The 15,585-nt window shown below is 39.3% G+C and overlaps 1 protein-coding gene across 1 annotated transcript in view; it reads right to left on the minus strand.

Annotated features, from left to right (window-relative positions):
* Positions 1-5,276: 5,276 nt before the first annotated feature.
* LOC121734685 (protein TIS11) overlaps positions 5,277-15,585 on the minus strand; it is a 49,063-nt gene continuing 38,754 nt past the window's right edge. The window contains exon 2 of the mRNA XM_042125284.1: positions 5,277-8,058. Coding sequence (XP_041981218.1) covers positions 7,324-8,058 — 735 coding nt within the window. The 3' untranslated portion in view covers positions 5,277-7,323. The remainder of the gene's footprint in view (positions 8,059-15,585) is intronic.

The following is a 15,585-nucleotide window of genomic DNA, read 5'->3' on the forward strand; positions in this document are numbered from 1 at the left end:
TTAAAAAGAAGTAAAAGTCACAACTCACAACCTTCGATACTAGGTGATTAGTACTTCGGTACTAATCACCTAGGTATCGTTTTACAAATAAAAACATCAACATTTAGTAATACCTACTTAGTACTTACTCAGAAGGTAGGAGGTACTAGGTACCCATAAGCATTCTTAAAATTTTTAACCATATTGTATACTTAATAAATAACTCAAATATATAATTATCGTTAACTTGTAAAGCCCGGTAAAAAATTTTGGTAAAAAAAGGCAAAGCTTTTTTTCTTTAGCCATACCAGTAGGCATTGTATTTTGCAATGCAGAGTTATAGATGAGTTTACGACGACAAAAGTGTTGTAAAATAGACCTTTCGTAGTAAATTCTGGCGTAAAACTTTCTCTCATTTCACGCATTATCTCTGTTTCATAGAAGTTAGAACACAATGTGCTGCCTGCTGGACGTAGACAAATTAGAATTTTAGTACTTATACAAAAAGAGAAATCTAAAGGGCAATAAATGAGAGTAAGGTTAGGTAATGGCCAATGGGACATTATAATTACCTAGTCTTTACTGCTGCTATATTATGTACCGTACCATCTTTCTAAGTATTAAATAGAGTAATCATAAGCCCGTAGCGTCTTAACTCTTACCTGACTGATATCAGTGCAAGTGCTTTCAAAATCGTATTGAAAATGACATGAATTCCAAGCGATGTTTCCACACCAATTTTATGTTTTACACTGAAAGGTATCCGACAATACCTACATTTTAACATTTTTTACCGAGGGCACCAAAGAGATAATGGTGATTGTCCATTTTTTTTAATTTTGCTCATTACAAAAACATTTCGAGGAATAAGGTCAGTGATCGTTTTTCTGTATATAAACGAAAAAAATACCCATTAGTTACTTATATTTTTGAACAAATATGTTTAACCTTTGTTTGACCTTCAATGGCGTTAAATTAGCAATAAATTCGACCAACATTACGTTTCGAACTTTTGGTAAGCTTCTCGTATCAGCTTTCATTTGACGAACCAGCCATTATAAATAAGATTGAAAGGAAATTTAAAACATACTCAGAGGTCAATAGGCTTCATGACTATTTTTTTTTCTTATTGGTACTTAATTGAAAGACCCTTAAAAAATAGAAACATCGCTGAAAGAATGACTCTGATAGCTTAAAAATTCGCCAAGATATGACAATTCAAACATCTCATAAAATAGACCTGCCCGAAACGCTCCATACAAAGTGCTACGAAAGACTGACTGACGTCACTCTTTCGTAGTTTGTACGCATCGGGAGAGAACTTTGTTCGACAGGTATATTAAATATTGCGTTTATGAAAGTGGTTTCATAACAAAAGTTGCTTTTAATTGCATAAGTTATCGAATGGTATACATATATTAAGAAATTTAATTGAAAAAAAAATCGACTTGATTATCCAAGTTTGAAGGCGCATAACACAAAAAATAAAAATGCTATCGAGCTGAAATTTTGGGAACACTTATTTTTCACCGTGATTTCTTTATTTTATTAAAAAAAATAGCTAATCTTTGACCTTGTCATCATCCCTATTGTCCGCCGATGATGACGTCAGAGCGAAACTTTAAAAATTTATTGAGAAAAAACTAGCTAATAAATTTCAAAATTATTTAATTTATATTCTTAAAATACCCTATTTTAATGAAAAAAAATATAAAAAGTACATGTGATTTTTTTTGGACAATGCCCATTGCGGAGCGAGGTGCCCGCGACGCCGCTCTACGTGTCGCGCCTGCACTGGTCCATGACGGTCGAAGACGTCGTAAACTACATCCGCGAGAAGACCACCTACACCTTGAGGGTGGAGCGTCTGCACTCTCGCCACAAAGTGAATTTCAGTTCCTTTGTGGTGAGAGTGCCGACTCAAGTTTTATCCATCTTTGAGGTGGAGGAGTTCTGGCCCGCCGGTGTAGTTTACCGGAGGTTCCGGGGGAGGCTCCCGAACGAAGCGCGCATCACGTCGCCGAAAGAGACTTTACGTGATAAAGTGTAGTGTGATTGTGTGTGTGAATGTGTAAATAATATATATTAGGATAAAATAGTTCGGCGTGCATCTGTTGTCTGATTGCCATAACACAAGTTTTTACTTAGCATGGGATTAGACGACGTGATGTACGCTACCTAGCTTTTATACTATTGTATATTATTGTATGCTTGATAAAGAATTTGAAAGAATTACTTACAGTGGAGGAGTGGAGGGCACTTCTGACTTTATTTCATGCCTTTTAATTCGAAAAAATGGAACAAAACTATAAGTATTAAGTATGTCTAAGTACGTATTTTGTAAGTAAGTAACAGCATAATATGTACGATCTGTGGTAACAGTTACCGTACTTTAATAACTAGTCCTTCTTAAAACAGTTTCAATTCATTTCATTAATACTTACACAAAAATAATATTGCAAAATGCGCTAGTCGAGTCGCATGCTTGTGCCATATTCGGTGACTGGCTAGGTTTCTTCAGTTGATGTGTTGTAATTAGTCGGAGTCAGTGACTAAGAAACAGCATTCCACTTGGGATTACTTACACGTCTTACCTGTTAATGAAATACATTCCGATGAGCGATCAAGCGAGAACTAATCGACGACAGTAGCTTGACAGCCGACAGGTTTTGAGGCGCCCTTCGCCAAAATTCTGGAATTTTCCACTAACTGCTCCTTAGTGGAAACTACTGGAAACTGCGCACAGGGCCGGGTTAGCCCCAGGTACGTATTGGCCAATGATGACTCTGGGCTAAGCCGAGTAGGTTATCAGAATGTGTGCGCTTGGGCGACCCTATTATAAACATTTAAAACAAAATATACTTACCTCCAAACCTAAAGAAGTCTTCATAATATGTAATATTATTATTTATTATGTAGAACAAATAACAATATTTAGCTTAGTTACAACTTACAGAACTATAAACTAATTTGAGGAATGAAAACTCAGTTGCTACGGTCTTTTCGATGTTATGAAATTTTACGAAGAAGAAAAAATTTAGCAAAAAGTTCTCTAATTTATCATATACCTACCATCATAGCTTTAGCAAGATTCATTGTTTCAAACGAAAGCTGTAAGCATCCATTTGTCAGAGTACCTGAATAGCTTGAGAAATGTAGCAATATATTACAAGCTCCACTCTCCTCCAAGAAAACCGACCTCATTTGTATTGCATCACGAAAAGCCATTTATGTACCCACGTTCTTGAGTTTAAAACTTTAAACCAAGAGCTGGAGCTGCAGTCTTTGGACTACTTATCTAAAATTTAGAACCTCCCCTCTTTTTGCAAGTAGGCAAACTACCCTATAGTTTCCAGACATCCTATTGGTAAGTAGTCCTTAGATTATTGCTTGCAAGTTGCAACGAAAACAACGAAATCCTAGGACTGCCAATAATTAGGTATTTATGTAGTATGAACTTCTAATGTTTTGCCTAATATGTGCCGACTGCCGTATATTCTAAATCCAATTTTGGACTTCATACCTATAACCTACCACAATCCAGATTAACGAGGCCTTTATATCGTCTATCAGAGGAATAGCTCTAAAGGTAAGACCGCACTAGGCGTAACTGAACTGCAGCGGAAATGCGCGACACGACGCGTCAAAATATTCTTTGTATGAAATTATATGAGATAATACGCACTGCGCGGCAACTGCGCGGTTTGACAAACTTCATTTTCATAGTCAGTCAGCTGGTTGGAAGCGCTATAATCAGTTAAAATGTCCATGGACGAGGAAAAATTAATTGTAATAGGCTACTTGACCTATATTCAATTTCATTGAACAAATACATATTTCTAGTAGAACTTGGCTTAGGAAACCGTATTTCACCCTTATCATGAAATAAAAGCTTATGATTGATAAATAAAGTCGATTTGAAAATATGATTTTATGAAAATAGGATTTGTATTGACGAAAACGCTTTTGCGGTACTTCCGATTTCGATGTGACGTCATCGTACTCGTAATTTAATATCTTTTATTTATCGCGCTCGTTATATGTAAGTTTATTTGTACATAAATAATAAGAATAAGCCTAGAAAGATTTGTAAAATATATTTATGATGAATAATTAAAATAAAACATCAGTTTTGTATATTATCTCCATTTAATGTAGACGGGAAATGAAATGGCCAAAACTTTTCTCCAAAAATTTTTCAACATTACAAATGATTTCTAATTTCTCAGATTGCTCAGAGCAGAGGTTGCCTAGATACTGAATATATTTTTGTAGCGCCGCTGCAGTTCAAGTTCGGTATACCCAAAAATGACGCGTCGTGTCGCGCAGTTCCGCTGCTGTTCAGTTACGCCTAGTGCGGTCTTACCTTAATGCAGTGGTATGTAATTAACCTTTTTCTTATATTGACCATAGACACGTTTCAATCTTCGTGTCGCGGGCCGCAACCAAAATTGAATAGCGTTTTTCAAAATAAGCAATTTTGCAGTGCGTATTTTACCGATAGGCGTGAATTTCAAAATGGTTTAGTTTTACGTGGGCTACTGATAAAGCCCATTGCCGGTTCGGTTGGGCCGCAGGTTGAGTATAGCTGCTCTAATGCATTCTCTTCGCAGTCGCCAACGCAGCTCGTTCAATAGCTTACGTAATAGATAGAGCAAAAAATCTTTAGTCATAACCATTGTAAAGTTTGTTCCGGGTTCAATTATTGAATAGGCTGTACATAATTGAATTTGCTCTTTAATTGTTGGTAATTATGTTTGTTTTATCTCATTGATGAGTTAAACACTCGTGATTCTTGGTTACACATCCTGGATTATGTATTGTAAAACTTGTAAGCTTAGTTTAGTTTTAGGTGTGTATATCTTAGAAATAGGTACTAAATCTCAGATATTATAAATGGTAGTTAATCCTTATGAAGACCATTTGGAACCACACCAAGTCTGTCTTAACTATTGAAGTAGAACTTAAAGTTTAATAAGTTGACCTAAATTCACGCATCTCCATTTTCAAAATTCTTTAAGTTAAGGTATGAACGTGAATACCTATATAGCTTCTGTAATTTTCTAGAAAGATGATGATGACGTAATCCTCTGGCTCTTAGGATCAGGTAGTGCATTAAATACACTACCTGGTCCTAAGAGCCATGACTAAATTTTAGAGTCATCATATTAAAATTTCTTGTAATGAGGTAAGTACTACTATCAATAGTAATAACTATTGTTTGCAGCATTCAGATAAAAAATAGGATAAAAAAGGGATTAGGGAAGGAAAAAAATAACAAAAATAAAAGAACAATAAAATTAACATATTTTGACTATAATTCAATAGAAATGCAGATGGAAATAAGGAAAACTTACAAGAAAATGTCATAAACAAGCTTTAGGCTTAATTTTTTTGTACGTAAGAAAATACAATAGTCAATTTCTTTTGAAATGTTAACTTACGATTGGAATTAAATTAAAAATAAAAATTAAATACTTAATTACAACTGACATAGGTACTAGAGTAACTAAACTAATGTCCGTTATATTAAATGACTGGTGATATATAATCTAACATTAAGTTACAATAAATTGTAGGATTTTATGTCCGTTTAAATAAAAAATTAAATAAATCAGCTTAAATGGTTTATAATTCGTAATGAACTGATAATAAATAATATTCGCGAAATTTATGAAAAACGCTTACCACTAAATACTTAAAATTAGGTACAAAATTATTAATATTCTGTGGTCACCATGCTACGACCGAGACGGAGAAAAACTGAAAATAAATAATATAGAGTACACTACCACCTCTAGCTAGCTCTCTTACACTAAATAAGAAACGGTTTAGCAATGAATTTTTATTGCTTGACACATGGATCAATATACAAAAATACATCTGTGTACTACAACACGGGAATAATACAGTATCGTGGTAATATATTATCAAAGCGTATCCCACTCTTTCTATCAGAATTTCTCCTAATCATTTAATTGGTCCCTTAATTAAAACGTTAAACTTTCTCGTATAAATATTACAAAATATCACACTTTCAATTCAAAAAAAAATCTATTCTACCTCGAAACTAATCGCTTAGTTCTGTCAAAGTACAAAAGTAGTAACTGCGCCGATTCGAATACGATATTCGGAATAGACAATAAATAAAAAAAACATTCTATCTCGATCAACTAAAAATTAAATATATCCGATTTGTTTACATAGTAAAAGGCACTCATGTGAGGGTAGCGGGGGGGAGGCGCGACTGGAAGCCCCGGTAGAGTGCCGCGCCGCACCCCCGTATCGTGGTCCTACGCTAATTTCAGTATAAGTTATATAATACAAAATATATTATCTGAGGAAACTCGGGAGATAGACGGGCTCGGGAGCTCAGTGTTTTTTGTGTGCGGCGTCGAGCGAGAGGGCCGTATCGAACTCGAGCGAGGATGGAAAAAACGATCACCGAAAGCTCCAAACTGGTTTGGGCTCGCTCGCTCGACGCAAAAAGGAAAAATCCTCGCAGACGCGGCCGCGGGGCGGCGCGCCGCAGGATCAGACCGATAGTAATTTTTAAATGAGCTTCGGATGATTGATACGGCTAGCGGGGTCGACCCGCTCCGATAAGCGCCGCTCGATACCTATCACATTTTGCAGCGTAAATTATGTTCGCCAAGGTGGAATCGGCGGAGCCGCTCGACTTGATATCGATTTGGCAGCGGTGGGCACGAAAGTTCGTCGTCTATCTCCCGAGTTTCGATCGGCCTCGTAGGTGTTCCGATCGGAGTGGTGTCCGGCCGATCCGAGCGGATTCCGTCTCGTCGACGCGTGCGCAGTCCGCGTGCAGTGCGGCATCGCAGTTTACCATCTATATAAAAATTATATTTAAAGAGACTCGAAATAAATAATAAATTATTACCTTAAATTCTTAAAAATAGATCACGAGCGCCCTCTCGCGGTACGTTGCCGAGCGCGTTCGGGCGGGACAAAATAAATAAACGTTCTACGAGCTAACTTTACAGAGACCATCGCTCGGCGGAGAATCGCATCGGGAGGACTTCCACGAGCCAGGCAATAAATATCTAAATAATATAAGGTGCCATTTACAAGTGCGTGCCGACGACTAAAAACTTTAAACCAGCAAACTTTCGAGACGCGAGAGTACGGAACTATATTACAAATATGAAATACTACGTCAAGTGCGTCAGAGGAGAGCATCGGTATCCCGGAGATCATTCGTTGAGCGGGCGCGGACGCGACGCGCGCCGAGGAGCGCGATCTGGAAGACGACGAGAAGGCACTAGGGTGACGGACGACCTTAGAAGCTACGCTGGATTCGTTCGCTTAGAGACTAGTCGACGGGGGTTAGGCGATGACGAGGTCGCCGAACGCAGAGGAGAGGCGGTTGAAGACAGGCAGCCGCTCCTCCTCGGGGTCGGGCGAGTGCACGCGGCGGAAGGGGAAGGCGGGGGCGTGAGCCGGCGGGGAGATGGAGGGCGGCGAGTGCGGCAGCAGCGGCGACTGCGGCGTCAGCGGCGAGTGCGGCGATTGCGGCGAGTGCGGCGAGTGCGGCGAGCGCGGGGAGCGGGACCCGTCGCTGCCGTACGAGGACGCCTGCGACCCGCCCGACGACAGCGACGCCACCGAGCCGCCCGGGGACGGCGGGTCGCGGCGCCGCGCCTCCTCCGCGTTGTGCACGAAGTGACACCGCGGCCCGTACGGACAGAAGCCGACGGAGTGGAAGGTGCGGCACAGCTCGGTCTTGTACTTGGGGTGGCGCTGCAGGTTGCGGAGCTCGCGCACGCCGTGGGCGAACTGGCACTTGTCGCCGTACTTGCAGACGCCGGCCTCCTCGAAGGGCCGGCAGAGCTCGGTCTTGTATCTGCTGGTGGCGGGCGGCGGGGGCGCGGGGTCGCTGGCGGTGCGCTCGAGGCGGCGGTGGCCGAGGCTGTTGAGGAGGCCGGCGAGCTGCGCGGGCACGGAGGCGGCGCGCGCCAGCACCGGGTGCTGCTCCCAGCCGCCGCCGATGTTGGTGGCGCCCGCGGGGCCGAGGTTGCCCGTCATCGTGCCCGTCATCGTCTGTACTGGCCGGGTTTGGTTCTGAAACGGAGAAAAGATGCGCGGTTAATTACGTCGTCCTCGGTACGTCGACAATGATTACATTATTTTTAAGAGAGCCTATTTTTTGCGGCCGAACCTTCGAACCGAATTTTACTGCAAACGGCTCGGGTTTATTCGGTAAATAGGTACCTGCCGGGCGTCAACAAAAAAAGGGACGCAGAAACTTTCGTCTACCTGCTCGCTTAGCCCTCAGCTATTATCGGAACCCTAACTTTTTGTTATTTCACGTGTACCTTCAAAACTCGGTGCCCCGGACCGAAGCGACCGTCATAAATATTCAGTTACTTTAATTTGAGGAGGCACAGGTTAAAATTTCACGCACGTCGGAAGAAAAACGTTTCGGAAAACCTATTCACGTATGGTAATGGGAGGTTTTTTCATCTTTTGTCTCTGCGACCGTCGAACTCATCTACGAGACATCACCATTCACCATAACAATACGGCTCGTCGGGCGGAGGTAGTCGACACGAGCGAGGCTGCACAATCGCGGCGATCGTAATCTATTGTTCGGCAAATGTTTCCTCGTGGCGTCGATGCAATGAGGAATAATTATTGTCGTCGCGCCAGTTCGCGGAGCCGCGTCGGCGCGGGCGAAGCGCGCAGGGCAACGCTCGACGTGCCTCAACTGCCGACAGATAAAGCGATGCCCGGCCGTGATCGATTCATCAATCATCATACGCGGCGCGCCTGATTGCATCCAAGCTTGTATGTTTTTGCTACAGTAATCAGCGGTTCAAGGGTAATCTATAGTCTCATGGCCGAATTTACCAACGAAAAAGGCATTTCATTAATCGAATTCAAACTTATTACTTACATAATATCATTATTTTAAAAGCTTTTAACGTTCTCTCTTCACAGAGAAAAACTAATTTTTATTCTACGTATTGTTACCTATTTACTTACAACGAATATCCAAGCCAATGAAAAGATATTATTACCATGAGTATAGGAATGGGTCGTAATTCGTAGACAATGGAATATCTCGTATTCATGGGTTCAGCAGGCGCTGAATTGAAAATCTAGGAGCTAGCCGAAGGTCAAATTAAGCACGGAACATGGTGACTATACATTATGTATGATACGCCACATCTCGTATGCGGCCTCAATCGATGTGAATGACATATCATTGAATATTCTATTCGCCTAGCTGGTACCCAACATAGTAAACATGTTACCATCGATAACACCTATATTCAATAGGCAAATTACATATTTCAGATCTGCCTGAGCGCCGTGACTTTCTTGGAATACTAGTCATGGCAATTCCAAAAGAATCAGGCAAAACCTCGAGAATGGAAAATACAAAATGTTATGAGAAGCAAGCACATAAGACTGTAAGTCGACTAGTGTAATGGTTGGCAGTTCATGCGTGAACCCTGCTAAGGTTTTGCGGTTCGTAGCGAACGATAAGTAAACAATTACACACGTTTGCTTTTAGCCGTACGACTACCTATTGTTCCCTTTGAACAATTACGACTTTGCTAGTAATTTTCAACATTATTGTGTTGTTAATTTTCTACAAAGTTTTTAAGTACTTAAGTATTTAAAACACAGGTCTTACAAAATAAATCTACATTTAGGACCTATACCTATAACATAAGGATCATTCACAGTGCCTTAACCAAAGTTAAACAACTTCGAACAGACTATATCGAAGGCGAAAGCGTAGAGGAAGAAGTAATAAAGCGTACAGCGATTGAATTGCGAGTGTTCCAGTGAAAAGCGCAAGGGTTAGACGCACAGCTACCGAGTGACTATGGAAATTGCGACAAGGCGTAATTAGAGAGTTATCAGAGCAGAAAATTGGTTAAGCGCTTTCCATCGGACGTTGCGCTGTGCAACCGAGATCCAGGGAAATTGTAATCACTGTCGGTTTCGATCGACCGCGAACTCCAAGCCGACGCCAATCAGTCGATTCATTTTCATAACAAACTCAACTCGTGAGTCGTGACATAATCAAAAGTGATAAGGCTGTTTACCATGATAGTACAGGTATTAAACTACTTGTAGAATCAATAGAGAAGCCGAGTCAACACCTTTATAATATTGATGATAAAATAATATAGGCAGAATGACTTAACATTTGAAAATCAAAATCAGCTAGATTCCCGGGTTGTGAAACTCACAAAATCCATGAATCTTAGCCAAACAAGTAACGTAAATAGTTGAGTCAAATGATTTGTTTATGCATAACTTGCGAAGGTTTCAGGTTTCGTGGTGACTGGTGCGTTGTGTGCTCCGAACATTAGCAGGGTATTGCGTCAAGTCGTCGACGCCCGCTGAGCGGTCCGCCTGTGTGCTTTGTTCAACAAAAAACATAAATGCCACTCTCTGACCTACCGCATTTAAGAGAATGGATATATTTACTCGAGTACCGTTTTGCAACGGTCGCATAAACAATTTAAGGACGTAATGAATGAATTGATTTAAATGAATCGTGTCGAACCATAATAAAAATGTTGAAATAACGAGTATTAATATTGTTCCTAAATGTATCACAGTTCCTCAATTTAACACAAGCGACACAACAGTTATATCCTCTCAATTACACTTAAGTGTAGCAAAATCGTAAATCAATGATAATAAATCACGCCAATAATGACATCGTTACAGAAACAACTTTTCTAAAATAAGAATTGAAGGTTATAAAAATTACGAACTATTTTAGCCGGTCGTCGAACTTACCAAACTCCCGTGACACTACGAATGTTTGCGTTAGCAATCAGTAAAATTTACATCTAGCATTTGGCTACACCGTACTAGACAAGCATTCCTAAACCGAACGATGACAGAATCCTACCTAAAGCCGAATAGACGGCAAAGAAATCTTAATATGCAGTTTATGTAGCTTTTATGATAATTGTCACACATCGAGCGTTTTAAAGACACAAAGAGTTAAAGGTGGCATATTTGCGTAAGCGATAACAAATACGTCTAAGAGGGCATTGGCATCGGCAACAAAGAGTGCAAATCGAGGTTACTGGTCCTCCGAATACGTTAAAATATCGAAAATTTAAATAACGCAATCTGGAAACAAAGAAATTGTCAAGTCAACGCTTTTTTAGGCGTAGCGGGATCCGACAAGACTTCATTAGCATGTTCTAAATGTCAATGAAACTGGCAAGGCTTCCAAACGAATTTGAATTTCTTCGAAAAATATGTTATTTCGGTTGCCATTATTACATTCCTAAGTGGGCAGATAAAACTTGAATTCTAATCATGAGAGACCTTTGAGCTTTGACGTCAATTATCTATTTTGATATTTTGGTCTTCTGAAGCTTTTACTTTAGGACGTAATTAGCTGAAATATGAAAATTGACTGCGACTTTCTTCAGTCGTCTTGTTGAGGGCGTTTTATTCATTATTTCCTGTAACTCGACACTCGGAGCAGTCGAAGCAGGAGCGGCCATTACTGCTCTGTCTCGCGACAATTGATACGGCGAACGACTCAAATAAGAGAACTCCGCGCTTAATTGAACGTTAATTGGTTTTAATCAAATGCGTTCTATATTTAAATGAACTTTTAACGACATAAAACATGACTTTATTCCTAATGGCTATTTATAATAATTCATAAATGTAGCACGACGTCTATATAAGTCGGCCTTAAATTATTCCAATTACTAGCTGAACCGCTGCCTACTTCGCTTGAGCAATGTTTTCTCTCTTCCCACTGCTCATTTGAAGCCGATTAGTCACGATGGCGACAATTTAAGCGTTGAAACAATCGCAGCTATCTAATAGAATAGACAAGAGGGAGGATCATTAAACCGAAAATATAGTGTAATTTGAAATTTCAGCCAATTTTTATGGGTGGGCGGAATAACGGTGAATGCGTTGCCCTGTCCCCAAACCTCCGGCCAGTACGTCGGTTAGCAGCTATCAAAATTGATCCATTTCTCTGAGAAGCCGAGGGTCTTGTCGATTGCTTCCATCAAGTTTATTGAATGATTGCGCGAAAATAACCAACGTCGAGATGTTGGACCCCTCCCGGACCGAAACCACCCAGCTATAAGCCGTTAGACATTAACCTTTAATCTTTCGCCTCGCCCGTTTTGTAATATTGTGTAGATCCAAAATTTGCAGACAAGGGTGCTTTAGATTAGCATTGGCTTCGTTCTTCGGCATTTCGATATTTCGATGATTCTATAAACATTATCTATACATCTTTATTCTTTACAGTGTCTGCTGCGTAAATTAGCATATTAATTATTTCTCTGCTATTACCAATTTACTGATATATTTAGTAAATTGTTATATCAATATTTCATGTTTTACAAAGGTTTTCTTCATTATGAGAATTTTAGAAACCAGCATTATTTTATAACATGAAGGCGAAATATCACTTTGTTCATGATACGTAGGAAGGTATTATTACTTACATCATTATCCGTTGGAGACATCTTGACATTTCAAAATGTTATTTAATAAACAAAGGCCACTTCGGCTTTAGTGGCAGGTGTTTGCTAATATTTAAATTACATATATACATTAAATTATTATACTTTAATTACTGACTGCTTTTGAATTGCCAATTTTTTTTAATATTCCTTTTAATTAAAAGTTAAATGTGGTCTAAACACCCGTTAAGAGTTGACTTATTAAATTATTAGCCAAATAAATTGCGAAACCGTTACTAGGTTTATTAATTTGTTGAACTTTAATGTTTTATGTAAATCAGCTATTTTCACAACGAAAAATAAAAAAGAAAATGCTCAAGAAAGTTGAATAATTTTGAACCACTTGAACACAGTAACTTCGTTTAGTAAAATTAGCATATCATCAGTTTTAATATTTTTACTGAAATAAAGTTTAACAAACGTATAAGGCACGGACACGAAATTTAAGACATCGTACGTCACGGAGATAAAATTATTTACGTCGTTAACAAATTTTTAAATAATCTCAGTAAAAAATCTGAAGTAATATTCAATAACAAAGCTCATACAGCTAAAGCTAGTCTAGATGAGTAAGACCGGACGCGGGGCATACACTCAGCATGTAGATAGGCCGCCTTCGTGATTGCAATGCGAGAACGACCGCCTATGGTAAAAATTCCGAGCCCGCCATTATTTGAATACATATCAATTGTTTCTGGTTATAATGACTATAAAAACAATGTATTTCGAGGCAAAGTAGGCAGGAAATCACGTAAACGTATGTTCCGAGAATGGTAAAATAGTAACGATTATTGCTATGGCAGCGGCGACTCATCGCGGGTTCATTGACATAGGTCCACATCATACATGTCAAGCGTTTACAGCTGCCATTTCTTTTGTAAACAAACGCCTGAGACGCTGTAACTTGTTAATTAGTCAAAACAAACAGTTAATAATATCAGAGGACTACTACTAGATTTGCGTACGTAAGTTTTGACTCATCAGTCATCACGATAAACTCAGACATGTAAGACACACTACGTATATACCCTATCCTTATTAACCCTTTAAACACCACTGTGTACGTAAAAATCCCAGCATCGATGTCAAGAGCAGACGGACGTGTTTATTGGGCCATAACCCTGCGGCGGGTAAGGCGAGCGTCAACAAAGCCGTGGTCGTGTTTACCCCGCGCTCGCCGGAGGAAGCACGTCCCCCGGCCGGGCCGTTTTTAGCACCTCCTTATTTATAGACACAACAGAGCGTTGCCCGCCGCTCATTTGCAGAAAGAAACAAGTAAACAAACTCACTCACGCCCGCATGCAAAACAAATTTTACCATTTACGTGAATTTTTTAAAAATTCGCGCAAACTTTGGGTAAATGACATGCGTAATGCGTATGTAAAGAACATAAACGATTGGTAATCTTTTTCGTATTCGTCGACGGAAAGTTTTGATAACTTTCCATCTCGTCTTGAGATGACACTTCAAACTTTGGTCGCGCTTGTGGAAATCGGCGAATTGTATCTACATTAAATACGTTACATAAGGTACAAACGGGTATTGCGTATATTTGGATGTCATCACGGCAGTAATCGCCGCCATCATTAGTAAAGTGGGTCCGTTATGTACCCGCTCGTGTACAATTCCTTTGTCCATGCAATTTTTATTGTTGCGTCACTACCGGGTTACGCTTTCCCCGCCGATTGTGACTCAAAGATAATGTACAAAGGAAAATCGCTCTGTGACTAACACCCAAAAGTGATGTTACTACAATATGTTCACAATTATTTTTCTTCAAAACATTCTAGGAATGATTCTTATGTCGTGGACATAAAGCCTGTCTCCTAAAAATACTATGCACGGACTTACACCGCCTAGAGTGAGTCAATAGTTCAATACATTACCTCTTATCAATAGTTTTGAAATTAGTGAGCAGTGAGTACTAATTGTTTTTGGGCATTTTAGTGGTGATAAGGTTTGATGGTCCAGTGTAATAGCGGGTTTAATTAATGATTTATCGATTAGTTTATGTTTATTGATATTTTAGAAATGTACTTAACGATTTATTCAACAGCGCTGTTGATGGGTTTATGTTTTGACTTTAGCCGATTAGTCGTTAGCGAATAGATAAACTCTAGTCAAGAAATTTCGGGAACGGGCTTAAGTGATTTTAATTTAAATTCCTAACAAATTATGTTATTTAATCATCTTAAAGTCTCGACTCTCGATAGCATCATATTCTTAGTTTTAGGAAAAAGTGGTTACTGATTATATCTTTATTTGAAAGAGTGAAGGAACAAAGCAAACACCATTAATCATAACTAACGCGCATATAAAATGTTAGATTTATCGTCGATTATAATCTAAATCGTGTAGTCATGAATACGAAGGTATCATGTTTTTAATGTCAACCATATTCTAGATCTAGGTATAAAGTGATATTATGTTCACATTTCAGCGTCAACAATTTTTGATTTAGCAATGAACTTCATTGCTGATTTCAATTTATGCGACGTCAAAATAATGATTGATCATTCAGCCTTATTTACATTTCGTCGTTGAACTTTGCTGCCACTATTTATTTTTAGTGATCAATAACACTTACTCATCAATGACATAAAATCAGATGTTTTATCATCAAATTCTCAAATGATTCTCTAATTACCACGTTCAATTTATGAGCAGTATAGGGTTGGGGATGATACTCTAGTGCGAAGGAGTCACAATAGATCCTCATGGGTCGCAGTGACGTCAGGGCTACAGTGACCTGCCTTCTTTAAAAAAAAAAAAATGTTCTGGATCATTCCTGTCATCTCAATAACAACCAGCAATGGGCATTGTAGTCGTCAACTAGAACGCGTACTAAAAGGATAACGTAGATAATAATAAAAACCAGCCAATTTGATGGTATAAGGTCAGGGTTTTTTCATTTTAGGGTTCCTTGTTGACTACGGAACCCTAAAAATGAGACCTTATACCAACAAATTTTCAAGTTAACATACCCTCAATCATTCCTGTCATTTCTTTAACAACCGGCTATTAAAGGATCCTTAAACTATGAAGCGTTCAAGATTCGTTAGCGCGCACCCAAAGGATAACGTAACCTCGGGTTAGAAGCTCCACA

The sequence above is a fragment of the Aricia agestis genome, chromosome 16, assembly GCF_905147365.1.
Source record: "Aricia agestis chromosome 16, ilAriAges1.1, whole genome shotgun sequence".
In the NCBI taxonomy this organism is placed as follows: domain Eukaryota; kingdom Metazoa; phylum Arthropoda; class Insecta; order Lepidoptera; family Lycaenidae; genus Aricia; species Aricia agestis.